The sequence below is a fragment of the Primulina eburnea genome, chromosome 3 (genome assembly GCF_022965805.1).
Source record: "Primulina eburnea isolate SZY01 chromosome 3, ASM2296580v1, whole genome shotgun sequence".
NCBI classification, from domain to species: Eukaryota; Viridiplantae; Streptophyta; class Magnoliopsida; order Lamiales; family Gesneriaceae; genus Primulina; species Primulina eburnea.
Genome location: NC_133103.1, coordinates 25,118,310 through 25,132,859, shown reverse-complemented (window position 1 = coordinate 25,132,859; position 14,550 = coordinate 25,118,310). Strand labels below are relative to the sequence as shown.

Below are 14,550 nucleotides of genomic sequence, written 5' to 3'. Positions count from 1 at the left end.
CCCAATGTTTTTAAACCGATGTCTTTCGCTGCAATAACAACAGTTTTACAACATTTTAAATCTGTTGTCTTTGGATTTGATTTACATAATTTTTAAACTGTTGTCTTATATATTACCAAACCGTTGTTTATTATATTTAAACCATAAATTGTTAATCAATTAAAATAATTGGGTGTGAAATATATATCAATCAACCCTTATATAAAATCAATTCAAACATCAACATATATATACTTAATATGTCATTCATAGATGTGTAATCTACCAAACCAACAATTAAAAAAAGTATGTAACCATATTCCAAAAACTTTTAGTCAAGTTCACAAAAATAGAAATACCCTACAACCAAGACTTGCACATATCAACTCCAAAATATCTTCTATAGCTTGTTGGAATGAATTCTCTGCTGGTGCATCTTTCAAAACATCATTACAGTGCCTGTGAAAATAAAAACCACATTATTCTAATGATTGTTAAATTTCAACACATGCACAACTTAGCATTAAAACGTACATATAGAACAAGTCATGTATAAAAAAGCAAAAAGTCTTGTTAGAAGACAATAAGCCATGAATTGAGAACAATATGCAATAGAAAAGTTTTAAATGGACCTCAGGCCTAGAAAATTTTTGGCATAACCTCCACGCAATTGGACATACCATAAAATATAAAACACACAACAACAATATATATATTCGAAATAAATTTAAATACGACCATACACCACACCTATCACCTACACAGCCAGACCATACATCACACCTATCACCTATAATTACCACATTCTTTCAACATATGCCGAAAGTAATGAAGAGATCCACATGTCATGAACCAACAAACACAAAAAAAAAAATCACATGTCAATCTAGTATCATTTGTATTCCTAATTCACAAACTGAAAGGAAAAATGCAAGAAACCAAAATAATATCACTTTTGAAATCTTAAAGTAGAAACAAGAATTTTACCCAACTTAGAAGCTAAACCATGTGCAAAATGACTATTTCTGAAACAGCCCGTAAACATGTTAAAAAGTATAAAAATAATGTCCAAATCCGTTCAATATGAGCTGTATTTTTCAAATAAGACGAACTCATGTCCTACCTATTCATAAATATGATCCTGTATGCATTCGGCCAGCTCGGTGCGCACCTCATCGATTTCTTCCATAGAATACTCCGTTTTTGTGAACTATGAACACACTCAAAAAGTATATTAGTAAAAAAAACACAACTTAATGAAATTTCAAAATGATAAGTAGCTAGATAACTTGTAATTATTTTATATAACCAAGATAATATTACTATCGATATTAGTGAATCCCCCTCAAGAGTTGTAACTTCTTCAGTAATCTGCCTCATGAATCTCATCACATAATAACCACATTGTTTTGCATCCGGTTGCTTAGAAGCCTATGTTAAAAAATGTCAAATTGTTTATTACAAATATACGCATAAAAAAATTAGCTCGAATGAGAATTACACATACCTTTATGACTTCCCATTGTACACGCTTTCTTCCTTTCCTTTCCTTAGTTGAGTTAAACAATCTCAACGCCCTTCATTAACATTGAACATAGTTGATATATGAGTGTTTTTTCATTAAATGAAACGCGTCATTAATATGGAATATGAACTCACATTTCCACAACATATTTCCAATCCTCATCGCGAATGCGGTGACTTAGGGAATCCACCAAATAAACAATCTCCTTATAAGGATCGATGACGGTGAGAGTCCAATAAAAACTATAGACGAACATAATAAGTGTATGTAATTCACTAAAAAAATCAATTGAGAATTACATTAGAATCTTACTTACCCACAACAACTTGGAACCAAAACCACTTGATCATTGCTGCACCACTCAGCCTATCCGCTAAAGAAATCTCCCTCTTGTTCAACCTTTCAGTTTTACCAGTTTTTTCGTGTATATTTTTGTGCAAATTTGGGATGCTGTGTGGATTAACGAATCTGAATTTTTCAATCTTGTTTTCTTTCACCATCTTTTTATAAAGATGCATGTCATTTCAATTAAAAGAAAATCAAAACTACACTACATACTAAACTAACAAATTATATGCATCTTATATAATCATATAAGAAAAGAACAAACAAACTTTAAGTTAATCGAAAACATACCAAATGTAGACAACTATACAATTTCCAGAAATTGGCTCCAAGTGATACAAAGGACTGATGTCCTCAAAGTGCAAGTTAACTTCATAATCATCTGCAAATACTTCATAATCTAAAAGAAATGCTAATTTCCTTCCATTTTAAAGGGCTGTCTTACAATAACAATACACCATGCGCACTGCTCTTGGCACATTTGATGATAAAGTCTGGTTTGTTTCGAAACTGACGGTTTTGTTCCTTCGACGCGTCTGATAATTTTATTGTAAACATGATAGATAGGTGCAATACTGGAGAATTTGACAGACATTTACTTTGAAATATAAGCATATGTGTACCTCTTGTCGTAGCATTATCAAATGATTTGGCCAAGCAACGTGTGTTCCTACGGCATCCCCAACATTTTCACATTCATTGGGAATCGGAACCGGCAAAAGTGCTGATTTTTGCATTGCCTCATCAATGGATACACACATCCAATTTTGAGGTAATGGAACACCATGAAGCAAGTTATTAGCTCCATTGACCTCAACAACTGTTCCATATGCAACAATGTCTGTGCTAGAATCCAATATCAAAATAACCGCTTGACCCTAAAAGACAAATAATTATGTCAATGAATTGTAATAACTCTTTATTTAAAAAATATTAATTACTATACAACCACAACAAATTATATACCTGTAAAGCAACAGATTTTTCCACAACTTTCATTTCGACGTCATTCAAATCTTCATAATTGGGGAAAAACTTGTCGATTTTCATTTCATTTTCATTCACTTGATGCAATTTTACCGAACAACTTCCTTTGTCATCAATCTCACTGTCCCATGCACCTTTTTTGTAGACAATTGCTTCAAGTTTTTGAATGCATGTATCTTGCTCTTGAATTAATTTTCTAGCCTCGATCAACTCTTTCTTTTACTCAATCATTATCTTTCTATCAACATCCTCAGTCTTCCAACTTCTACCAACATTGAAATATAATGTTGGAGTGATGTGACCTCCAAAAGCTCTCACACGTCCACCATGTTCATCTGAATTGAGTGCTTTCGTGAGAATATCCTTTTTTGTTTCTTTTATTTCAAGTTTTCCCTCACGCTTTTGTTGTATGTAATCATCCTGTCAGCCACTTGAAATTATTAATTACTTTAAAAGGTTTCATTAAAATAAAATAATTGATTTTTATGTATAGTTTGCTCACAATCTTTTCTACTGTTATTTGCAACTCCTGGCCATCAATATCCCCTTCTTTATTCACTCGCCCTTTTTTCCAAATAATAGCTCTATTGATATCATCATCGTCACACAATTCACTTGCCTACATACAAGAACCATCAAATGGTATTTGTCAAATATATTGAATGTTGACAAAAAAAACAGCAAATGCAATGATATATATCACATGCTAGAAAAACAAAACAGCCACCCATGTTACAAGTATTCATGCGAAGGAATGCAACAGTCACTTCTTGGGCGGCACAAATGTTGAAATATACTTACTATTTCTTCAGCAAATCGTGCATAGCCCTTACGAGAAAGGCGATAAGGGTATATGTTCTTCTTCCTTCTTTCCTTCTGTTGATCACTTAGTTCCTAGTCAAAGTGAAGAATTACACATATCAAATATTTTTTAATTCGTTAAATACTTCATGGTGGACTTATTTTTTTTTAAAAAAAAAAGATACTTACAATGAATTTATCAGACATGCGAGTCATGACAAAAGAAATCCAGTCATCTCGTGCAAGACCATAGCCAGTAGGTGGTTGATCCAACTCCTCTGGTTTATCAACCTTGTTCGAAATGTATGTTTGAGTGAGATGTGATTTAAATTGACGCCACTTAATATTTTCCGAATTTAAACATCCCTTTTTCCAGCTTGGGGGAACATCAAATGTCAACTGTTAATCATCAAAATTGGAAATACATTAAAAAGAATTACATAACATAAAATATATATAAACAATATGAATATTACTTGTGAAAAAACAATAGAACTTACATTAACAGATTCCCATATCAATTCTTTCACTTCACTTGGAACTTGCTTCCATGTCTTGTAAGTTATCTTAACTTTTTCTCGAGCAAGCACAACAATATAACTCCGCATTTCAGCAGAAACATCTCCTACTAGTTGTCCAAGCAGATTGAAACTTACCTCCTTTCGAATTCCCTGAACCCTCTGCCTAGAAATCTTATCTAGATGTGTACCACCTCTAGATGTTCTTGTTGTTTCAGTGTCTGTAGATCCCAACATTTCCTTTCCATCAAAACTCTTATCAGTAGAAGTAGATGCAATTTTTTCTTTGCCCTTTCCAATAACATCAGGTTGTCCTAATCTCTTGCTCGGTTCATGAATTGTGTCATCATCATGAGACCCAATTTTAAGCTTTCTAAAGGATGTCATAGTCCATATTTAACCTGTTCAACAAAAAATCGAAAAACACATATCACTATAGAAATAAATACACAATATATATAACAAAAAATAGGATAAGAAATTCATCTTCAATAGAAATTCAACATATACAAAGATAAATAAAAGTATAACTTCAATATTGTCTACCCAAGTCCCATCACAATCTTTACATCTTCAAAAGTAAAATATCTTTGGTTAAACATTGTCGACCCAAGTCCCATCACAATCTTCACGAAGGCATGATGGTTCATTGTCGAATGCTCCGTCAACACCCATTGATGGTAACCCTCTGGTAAAAGATTGATAGTGAATTAAAGTGTCTTCCAGTTCATCACCATTGACATGTTCAAATGACTCTCTAGTAGGAGTTGCAAGTACAATACTCCATTCAGGATCTTCAGGATCTTCAATGTAAAATACTTGCTTTGCTTGACTTCCCAAGATAAAAGAGTCGGATTTGCAATCGAGTTCCCATATTTCTTCAATAACTCCATAAAAAACCATGTCTGAAACAATTGGGTTTTTATCCTTTGCACTGGCAACTTGCATTGTATTTGCGATTAAGCTTACTCCAGAGTTTTGAGTTACTCGTATGTCATCACGTTCTTTTGTAGTATATGTAACCCCATCAATCAGATAACTATATTACTTTAACACTTTGTTGCTAGGTCCACGCGCCATCCACTTCAATCTTTCTGATATTTCATGGGTAGAATGGTCAATTAAATGTGCAACCTATATTTCACAATGCCATAAATTTAGATTTTACGTAAGATACCAAGAGTTGTATGCATGTTAATATATAGTATTTTGGAACTTACAGTATCACGCAACAAGTTAGTAAACGTTCGGTTATGCTCATCTTGTAACAACTTTTTGGACTTGGCTTTATGAGGAAATCTTGATTTCAAATCCACCATGTGTTCCCTAACGAAATAATTTGCAATAGACAAACCAATAGAATGTATGCAAAGGGCATGAAAGAATTGATAGGTTAGATATCTTACTCGACATAAGGATCGATCTCAACATCATTTGTCAATACATGAAGATGTGCTTGTTGCAGCTCATCATGACTAGTGGAGTGCAAAACTGCTCCCGATAAAGGCTTAGTAAGTTCTACTTCTCGATGCCTTGATGGTATCCCAATTGTGTGGACATTAGATATATAATCTGAGCAAAATTCGACAGCCTCTTCGGCAATGTAACATTCAGCTATACACCCTTCAGGCCGATTGTGATTGCGCACATAACCTTTCAAAATCTTCATGAATCTTTCAAATGGGTACATGTGCCTATACCAAATCGGTCCACACAATTTGACCTCCCGCACAAGATGAACATCTAAATGAATCATTATATCAAAAAATGAAGGGGGGAAGTACTTTTCAAGTGAACACAATATCAACACGATCTCTCTTTGCAAGTCATCCAACTTTAAGACGTTTATCACTTTACTATATAACACATTGAAGAAGAAACACAGCCGGGTGATAGTGTCTCTGACATGTTTTGGCAAGACACCGCGGATGGCCACTGGAAGCAATTGTTGTATTAAAGTGTGATAGTCTTGTGACTTCAAGCCAACAAGTTTCAAATCCTTCATCGACACAAGGCTTCTAACATTTGATGAGTAACCTACAGGTACCTTTACTCCCGACAAAGAATTGCAAATACTTCTTTTCTCATCCTTAGTTAGTGTGTAACATGCTACTGGCAAAAACTTTTTCTTCTCCCCAATCCTTGGTGCCAATTCATATCTTAAATTCATTTCCAAAGGATCTAATCTTGATGCTACTCCATCCTTTGTTTTTCCTGGAACGTCAAGTAACGTACCGATGAGACTTTCACAAACATTTTTTTCAATGTGCATCACATCAAGAACATGTCGAACGTGTAGATCTTTCCAATACTCAAGTTCAAAGAATATTGATTTCTTTTTCCAGCATGTTATCCCGTCATTGTTCTTTGACTGAAGCTTTCCGCTGAATTTTCCACAATGATAATTAATTCTTTGAACTCTTTCTAAAATTTCATTGCCACTCAATGGTTTTGGTGCAAGGTTAAATTCTTGCTTCCCATTAAATGCCTTCTTCTGTCTTCGATAAGGATGACTTGAAAGTAGATACCTTCTATGGCCTGTATATGATATTTTTCTACAATGCTTCAACCTTGTCGAATATGTTTCTTCTACACAAATAGGACATGCATGATACCCTTTCACAACACATCCTGACATGTTCCCATATGCAGGAAAATCATTGATTGTCCATAGTAGAACAGCTCTAAGAGAGAAATTTTCTTCTCGATATGCATCATATGCTTCAACACCTTTATCCCATAAGCATTTTAAGTCGTCAATAAGAGGTGCTAAGTAAACATCAATATCATTACCCAGCTGTCTAGGACCAGATATCAACAAAGTGAGCATCACAAATTTTCTCTTCATACACAACCATGGTGAAAGATTGTATGTGATCATTAAAACAGGCCAACAACTATATGCAGAAATCATCAAACTATGATGATTGATCCCATATGCTGATATAGCCAATCTAAGATTTCTTGGCTCATAAGCAAAATCTGGCCACATGCGATCAACTAATTTCCAAGAGAGCGAATCAGCTTGATGACGCAAGTATCCATCACGAATTCTTTTATCAACATGCCAAGTTAACTCCTTGGATATCGCCTTATTCTGAAACATTCTTTGAAATCTTGGAATAGGTGAGAAATACCACAAGACCTTTGCAGGAATTTCTTCCTTTACCTTTGATTTGTTGCCCAACTTCCACCTTGACGTCCCGCAAGTAGGGCAATTTGCAAAATCTTCGTACTCCTTCCGGTATAAGATACAATCATTAGGACAAGCATGAATTTTCACATAGTCCATCCCTAATGTGCGTAAGCTTTTCTTTGCATCATACAAAGATGAAGGCAATTCATTGTGATCTGGAAGCATTTCTCCAAACAAAATAAGTAGATCAGTGAAACTTTTATCAATCCAACTATATTTTGCCTTCAAGTTAAATAATTTCACAATTGCAGATAACTTTGTGAATTTAGCACATCCAGGATATAAAGGTTTATCTGCATCTTCAAGTAGCTTATTGAATTGGCTTGGATTCTCAGCATAACTTTCATATACACAATGCACCATATCTATAGGTTCCTCACTGAATGATTTATGTTCATCTTGTCCTACTCGATCATTATCATTCATTGAGTTCCCTTTCGTAGATCTTTCCCCATGCCATATCCATGTATGATATGTCAAATCCGTACCATTACAATACAAATTTGCCCTGATAGTTTCAACATTTTTCTTCCTTAGATTACCACATCTTGCACATGGATAAGGTATTGCATCAGAATGGGAAGCAATTTTTAGTGCAAACTGCAAGAAAGACTCTGCTCCAACATCAAATTCATGTGGTAGCCTATCTTTTGACATCCATTGTTGGTACAAATACTCAGCTAACAATGAGCCCAAACCCTTCAAAACAATTTTAAATAATATAAGAAAAATCTTTTATTGATAGCCTATCTTTTCAATATATATACACACAAATGTATACATAAACAGAATTCATGTAGCTACTCCTTACCCAAATTAGGCTAGTAAAACTCCTGCAAACTTCCCAGATCAGCATACACCTAAAGGCGCTGGAAGTAGTTCACATTCCTGCAAGACCTGCAACAGGTACATTTTCGGTTAAAGGAGAAGGAGAAGAATGTAACAGAGATAAAGAAGAAAAAAAAAAGAACTTGAGAGAAAGGAAAAGGAGAAGAAGATACAGAGCACAGTTGTTAATAGCGCTTGTAGCGCTCGCTATCGCGTGTAGCGAGGCGTAGCGACGCCCGGTCGCTACAGGGGGCTATGCGCAAGCCACTTTCAAATAGCGAGCGCTATCCTCGCTATAGGCGCTATTTCGGTATAGCTATAGCGAGTAAATAGCGCGCTATGTTGAAGAAAAGCTTGGGCAGTTTTTCCACCCAAAATTCGGCCCATTTTCCACCCAATTTTCGGCCCAATTTTCCACTCAATTTTAAGCCCAATTTTCGGCCCATTCAGCACACCCTAACAAGCAGAACAGCGCGTATCTTCTCCCCTTCTCCACTTCTCCAAGCATCAACAACACGCTCAAGAAATCTTCCCTTGCACCGCCGACTGCCACCGACTGCCGGACTTCTGGCCGCCGACTGCCGGACTTCAGGCCACCGCTTGCATCCGCCCACTTCGGTAATAATCTGCTCTTCTCTTTTCATTTCTTTTTTCCTTATTTTCTGGTTTTTGATTTTTTTGAGCATTTGATTACTGCCATTTGTTTATTGCAATTTGGACATTCGGTAATATGTTACTGCTCTTATATGTTACTGTCATTTGATTTTTTTGAACATTTGATTACTGTCCAAAATGACATTCGGTAATATGTTACTGCCATTTGATTTTTTTGGACATTGACTACTGTCATTTGATTTTTTTGGACATTTGATTATTGCCATTTGCTTATTGGATTTCCTCAATGTATAATCAATTTTTTTTTCTGAATTTCAGAGTTTATAAGATGGAAAACCTACAAGAAGAATTGAGAAAAAAAGATATTGGATGGAACTATGGGAGGATGGTTAATCCAGACAAGATTTCTGATGGAATATTATGCAACTTTTGCCAAAAAGTTACAAAAGGTGGGATAACAAGACTCAAACAACATCTTGCGGGGGGATTTAAAAATACAAAACTTTGTCCAAAAGCCCCGGCATGTGTTAAGAAAGAAATGAAAGATCATTTTGAAGAAAAGTTGGCCCAAAAAACTGTCATGGATTCCATGACTCACTTTGATGATGTTATTGATATAGAAGAGCAAGGAGATGATATTGATCCACACGGGGATCCATCTTCTCATGGAAAGCGGTCGGCATCTATTTCTTCCTCGGGCAACTCGTCAATGTTAATGCCCAAAAAACCACGGTCGTTGGGTCCTATAAATGCTTTCTTTAAGCTAGACGCAAAGAATCAAGGTGGTAAAGCACCTCAATTTAATGAAGTTCAGAAAAAGTTGAGGTCTGATGCAGTTCAAAAATTTGCAAGGTGGATGTATGATGCAGGGATCGCCTTCAATGCGGTCAAATATGACAGCTTGAAGCCAATGATCGAAGCCATTGGACAATATGGTCCTGGGATGAAACCACCTAGTTACCATGAGGTGAGAGAACCACTTTTAAAGGAGGAGATCAACCACACAAAGCTGATTTTGAAACAAAATGAAGAGGAGATGGCGAAGAATGGTTGTACTTTGATGGCTGATGGGTGGAGAGATAGAAAGGGGAGATCACTTATCAATTTCTTGGTGAATACCCCAAAAGGCAGCATGTTTATTGAATCAGTTGATGCATCTAGCTACTCTCACACGGGTGAGAAGATGTTTGAGTTGCTTGACAAGTTTGTGCAAAAAGTTGGGGTGAATAATATTGTTCAAGTGGTCACTGACAGTGCATCAAATAATGTTTATGCGGGTAAGAAAATCTAATATACTAAGTTATAACGTCTTTTAACTTTCGTTGATTAGTTTCATGTTCATTAACTATCATTTTATTCTCTTGTTCTTTACAGGAAAGAAGTTGATGGATAAATATCCAAACTTGTATTGGGCCCCGTGTGCAGCACATTGTTTGGATTTGATTTTTGAGGACATATTCAAAATGCCAGATTTGAAGAGGGCACTTGAGCGGGCAATTAATGTTAACGGATATATTTACAACCGAACTATGTTGTTGAACATGATGAGAGAGTTCACCGGCCAAAGAGACCTTATCAGGCCAGCTAAAACTCGTTTTGCCACCGCTTTCTTGACTATGAGAAGCTTTCAGCAGCATAAGCAACATTTGAGAAAGATGTTTACTTCAGAAAATTGGAGTAAAAGCAAATTTGCGAAGGAACAGACTGGTAAGCAAGCACAGAAAATTATTTTGATGCCTTCATTTTGGAATGCTATCATTTATGCTATGAAAGTTGGTGGCCCATTACTGGAGGTACTTCGGTTGGTGGATGGGGAGAAGAAGCCTGCCATGGGTTATATATACGAGGCAATGGATAGGGCTAAGGAGAAAATAGCAAAAGCCTTTGGTAATAACGAAGATAGGTACAAAGAGGTTTTTGAGATAATCGACAATAGGTGGCAGTTGCAACTCCATCAAGATTTGCATGCAGCGGGTTATTTCTTGAACCCTCAGTTCTTTTACTCAAACTCTGAGATAGAACAAGATGAGGAAGTAGTTACGGGGTTGTACAATGCAATCAGTAGGTTGACTTTTGATGCTGAGACGGAGACAAAAATACATACAGAGTTGTTAAAATACAAACAAGCCGAAGGTCTTTTTGGGAAGGAAGTTGCAATCAAAATGAGAAATGTTGTATCACCAGGTATGAAAATCAAGTTTTTCATTATTTTTTTGAAATAAATTCAATGAGAAATATTAATATAACTAATGTTATTAACTAGCTGCATGGTGGAACTCATATGGAGCTTCGACGCCAAAGTTGCAAAAACTTGCCCAAAAGATACTCAGTCTCACTTGTAGCTCCTCTGGTTGCGAGCGCAATTGGAGTGTGTTTGAACATGTAAGTTTTTATAATAGTACAATTTTTATTTTCTATTACTGTGAAGTTTTAAGAATTTGTTCTCGTGCCACGTGCCTTATAAACATATATAAATAAATGCAGCTTCATTCCAAGAAAAGGAATAGATTGGAGCAAAAACGACTGAATGATTTGGTGTTCATCAAATACAACAGAGCTCTGAGGCGTAGATACGATAGTCGTGATACCATCGATCCTATCATATTGACTGAAGTGGATGATGGCAATGAATGGCTGCTAGGGAGACTGGAGGATGAAGAGCCTGACTTTGTTCATGATGGTGATGATTTAACTTGGCAAGATGTTGCAGATGCTGTTGGAGTAGATGAATCTCCTTATACATTGAGGAAATCCAAAGGGGCTTCGAAGGCGACCCCTACATCTACAGGAAGCTCAAAGGCGGCCACATCTAAGTCTAGAGGGAAAAGGCCAATAGAAACATCTTCCACACTGAATTTTATAGATGATGATGAATTTGACTTTGATGAAGAAAGTGAAGAAGAGAATGATGCCGAACGTTATGCAATTTCAAATGAAGAAGATGGTCTCGATCTTGATGAGGAAGATGAAGATGAATTTTAAATTATGTTTTTCTAGTTTTAGAATTGAGGTTTTATATGTTTTGAACTTATATATTTGCTATTTAAGAATGAAAGATTGAATTGATGTTAGTATATATTATATATTATATATTTATATGCTTGTGGCGCTACACTTTCAAATAGCCCTCGCTACGCGCTTCGCTACGCGCTATAGCCACGGGCAACCTCTGCGCTACGGGGCGCTACACGCGATTGACAACTATGATACAGAGGGAGGAAATTAGAAGGAATATTTTATGCATTCAAGACAAATTTGTCTCACACACGATGTCGATGTTACATATCAATAGTTTCTTAAGATACAACACATTCCTTGTTGTGATAGTAATACTCAAAATTACAAAAACCGACCAACTTTAGAATTATTTTTGAACTCCCTAAATGATTACAAAATCTTGACAAATGCACCCGTATGAACTTAAAAAATATTTGTATTGTCTTTGATCACATTTGATTTCATGTCTTGGATTGTGAAAATGAGGCTCTATTTATATTTGCTTTAAAAATAACAACCAAAAGTTTTACAAGATTTATATAAAATTTAATCTTACAGTTAACTCAAGCACGTAAAGAACCAATGAGATTTCTTACTGAAATTTTTTATAATCTTATAGTTAACTCATTACTCGTACTTTGGGCAATTATTTTTATATATTTAAGTAATTAAAAAGTTAATTAGTGCCAATGAGATTTCTTCATGAAATTTTTTACACCGGCATAACTTGGTGTAGATGTCTTACTGAAATTTCTCTGTTTCTAAGTTTTTCAAACCATTATACTAAACTGCTTTTTCGGTTTTAGGCAAAACCCAAACTAGAAAATGGGGATTTCAACAGCATATTGGACCCAAATTTGGATGGCAATATCAATGAGATTCAAATGCAAAGAATGGCTCTCGCAGCAACCTTATGCCTAACTCAAGCAGCAAAATTTTATTCAGAAAAATGAACGATTATTCAGAAAATCAATATGAACGGGCTAAAACTTTATAATCAACATATATGTGTATTTACTGTGAATGTATATACAATAACACAATTTAACGAAAAAAATTGATATTTTAAGCAAATATGTTAATCCTGGGAGAAGAGCAAGGACGTGTGACAAAGCTCAAACAATGTACAAAATTCAAATGCTTCAGGGAGAGCATATTACCGATAAAATAAAATTTTAGAAGCACACCCGTAACATAAATTCACAATATTTGCCCTGTTCTTATCTAGTGCCAGATCCAGCAGCTACTTAAAACTAATATAATACATCTCAAACAACCTCAAATGAGCCAAATAATCGAGTGAAATTCTTACCCAAACGGATGACAAATAGTGCGCAGAATAGGACTAAGATTCACGACCTTGCCTTGCTCAAAACTCCCGATTAAAGTTGCAATCAAGGTCGACCGGACGTGGGCTAACTTCGCGGGTCCTCGTTGACAGCGAACGGACGAGCGGCGGCTTTGATTCGGCTGGGAAAAATGAGGGCGCGCGACGGGAGAGGGTTTGGTGTGTGTTAATCGCGATAATGTGTTGTGATTTTAAAGTGTGTGATATATATTAAATGTAAATTAAAAGTGTGTGATAAATATTAATGCGAGAAGTACTACTGATCAGTGGGAGATAATTAGTTAATTGGGGTAATTGGTTTTTTTAACAACAGTTTTTTAAACCCTGTTGTTAAATGATTTAAAGTGTTGCTTTGGAAGTCATTTTTTTAATAATACAACAACAGTTTTATCTAAACCGTTGTCTTAGGCCCAAAAAATGTACAGAGACAATGATTTTATAAACCGTTGTCGTAGCTACTAAAAAAAAGTAGTTTTTCACTGACGTTAATATACAATGGTTTGTAACACCATTGTTGTAGCTACATAAAAATGCACTCATAGACAATGCTTATTAAAACCGTTGTCGTAGCTACTAAAAAACCCGCTTACAGACAATGGCATAAAAACCGTTGTTGCTACCTATAAAAGACCGTTGTCTTATCTAAATAAAAAAACAAGCAACAAAAATCGTTGTCTTTATACCCAAAAAGCACGCTCATATACAACAGTTTATTAAAAACCGTTGTCGTAGTTACTAAAAAAACCCGCTTATAGACAACGGTATTAAAACCGTTGTTGTTACCTATAAAAGACAACGGTTTTAACAAAAACCGTTGTCTTATCTAAATAAAAAAACAAGCAACAGGACAACGGTTTTTAAAACCGTTGTTTTTATATCCAAAAAACACGCTCATAGACAACAGTTTGCTAAAACCGTTGTAGTTGACACATAAATGACAATGGTATTAAAAAAACCATTGTCTTTGACAAAGAAAAAAGTCACAAAGACAACGTTTTTCATTAAAACCGTTGTTGAAAGGAAAAAGACAACAGTTTCTGATAAAACCGTTGTCTTTTCACTATTGTAAAATGTAAATTTCTTGTAGTGTAAGCAAAGCCATAAAAGTTGTCAATGTTATCCAAGCATCAAGGGCCACCTTGAACAACTCAAGGGTTATTTCTTACATAATAAATTTTTCATTTCCTTTAGCTCCCTTTTTGGTTTTTTAGGACAAGGAAAGTTGAGTTTCTTTGAGATAAAATATTGAGTTCATGAGATCGTGTTTCTTAGCATAGGTTGTCGTTAAGCTAATCCTCGAGCTTTGGAGTTACTTCCTCGAGCCGTGTTAGCTGAAAATTTAAGTTTATAGTTGAGTTTTATAGTTAAGCTTAAAGTTTTGACACGACTAATTTAGAGATTATATGGCCTA

The 14,550-nt window shown here is 35.3% G+C and overlaps 3 protein-coding genes across 7 annotated transcripts; 1 reads left to right on the top strand and 2 right to left on the bottom strand.

The window, feature by feature from the left end:
• Window positions 1-247: 247 nt before the first annotated feature.
• Window positions 248-13,318, bottom strand: LOC140827450 (uncharacterized). 4 transcript variants are annotated; one of them, XM_073190125.1, is made up of 12 exons: window positions 13,202-13,318; window positions 8,163-8,239; window positions 4,138-4,556; window positions 3,827-4,036; window positions 3,638-3,730; window positions 3,339-3,455; window positions 2,816-3,256; window positions 1,821-2,727; window positions 1,639-1,746; window positions 1,487-1,556; window positions 1,103-1,410; window positions 248-438 (listed from the first exon to the last, which is right to left on the bottom strand). In XM_073190125.1, exons 3-7 carry the CDS (start codon window positions 4,540-4,542, stop codon window positions 3,056-3,058), a joined length of 1,026 nt encoding a protein of 341 aa, XP_073046226.1. In that variant the 5' UTR covers window positions 4,543-4,556; window positions 8,163-8,239; window positions 13,202-13,318; the 3' UTR covers window positions 248-438; window positions 1,103-1,410; window positions 1,487-1,556; window positions 1,639-1,746; window positions 1,821-2,727; window positions 2,816-3,055. The 4 variants fall into 4 exon arrangements, with proteins under 4 accessions (XP_073046226.1, XP_073046225.1, XP_073046224.1 ...); XM_073190124.1 differs by lacking the exon at window positions 13,202-13,318 and having other exon boundaries at window positions 1,103-1,189; window positions 1,303-1,410; window positions 8,163-8,249; XM_073190123.1 differs by lacking the exon at window positions 13,202-13,318 and having other exon boundaries at window positions 1,821-2,231; window positions 2,473-2,727; window positions 8,163-8,249.
• LOC140827166 (uncharacterized) lies at window positions 5,031-8,008 on the bottom strand. Its single transcript, XM_073189784.1, has 3 exons — window positions 5,562-8,008; window positions 5,376-5,481; window positions 5,031-5,289 (listed from the first exon to the last, which is right to left on the bottom strand). The coding sequence occupies exons 1-3, from the start codon at window positions 8,006-8,008 to the stop codon at window positions 5,200-5,202; spliced, it is 2,643 nt and encodes an 880-aa protein (XP_073045885.1). The 3' UTR covers window positions 5,031-5,199.
• On the top strand, window positions 8,665-11,865 carry LOC140827449 (uncharacterized). Of its 2 annotated transcripts, XM_073190122.1 has the most exons (5): window positions 8,665-8,797; window positions 9,113-10,071; window positions 10,169-10,978; window positions 11,058-11,176; window positions 11,279-11,865. In XM_073190122.1, exons 2-5 carry the CDS (start codon window positions 9,123-9,125, stop codon window positions 11,774-11,776), a joined length of 2,376 nt encoding a protein of 791 aa, XP_073046223.1. In that variant the 5' UTR covers window positions 8,665-8,797; window positions 9,113-9,122; the 3' UTR covers window positions 11,777-11,865. The 2 variants fall into 2 exon arrangements, with proteins under 2 accessions (XP_073046223.1, XP_073046222.1); XM_073190121.1 differs by lacking the exon at window positions 8,665-8,797 and having other exon boundaries at window positions 8,934-10,071.
• Window positions 13,319-14,550: the final 1,232 nt, after the last annotated feature.

What these genes read in the sequence shown, in the direction of transcription:
- LOC140827450 (XM_073190125.1), bottom strand. Translation starts at nt 4,542, where the DNA reads ATGACATCCTTTAGAAAGCTTAAAATTGGGTCTCATGATGATGACACA. An exon ending in TGATATGGGAATCTGTTAAT is followed by an intron (nt 4,037 to 4,137) that starts GTAAGTTCTATT and finishes GATGATTAACAG; the next exon opens with TTGACATTTGATGTTCCCCC. An exon ending in GCATGTCTGATAAATTCATT is followed by an intron (nt 3,731 to 3,826) that starts GTAAGTATCTTT and finishes CACTTTGACTAG; the next exon opens with GAACTAAGTGATCAACAGAA.
- LOC140827449 (XM_073190121.1), top strand. Translation starts at nt 9,081, where the DNA reads ATGTATAATCAATTTTTTTTTCTGAATTTCAGAGTTTATAAGATGGAA. An exon ending in ATCAAATAATGTTTATGCGG is followed by an intron (nt 10,072 to 10,168) that starts GTAAGAAAATCT and finishes TGTTCTTTACAG; the next exon opens with GAAAGAAGTTGATGGATAAA. An exon ending in GAGAAATGTTGTATCACCAG is followed by an intron (nt 10,979 to 11,057) that starts GTATGAAAATCA and finishes GTTATTAACTAG; the next exon opens with CTGCATGGTGGAACTCATAT.
- LOC140827166 (XM_073189784.1), bottom strand. Translation starts at nt 8,008, where the DNA reads ATGTCAAAAGATAGGCTACCACATGAATTTGATGTTGGAGCAGAGTCT. An exon ending in GAGATCGATCCTTATGTCGA is followed by an intron (nt 5,482 to 5,561) that starts GTAAGATATCTA and finishes TTATTTCGTTAG; the next exon opens with GGAACACATGGTGGATTTGA. An exon ending in CTAACTTGTTGCGTGATACT is followed by an intron (nt 5,290 to 5,375) that starts GTAAGTTCCAAA and finishes TGTGAAATATAG; the next exon opens with GTTGCACATTTAATTGACCA.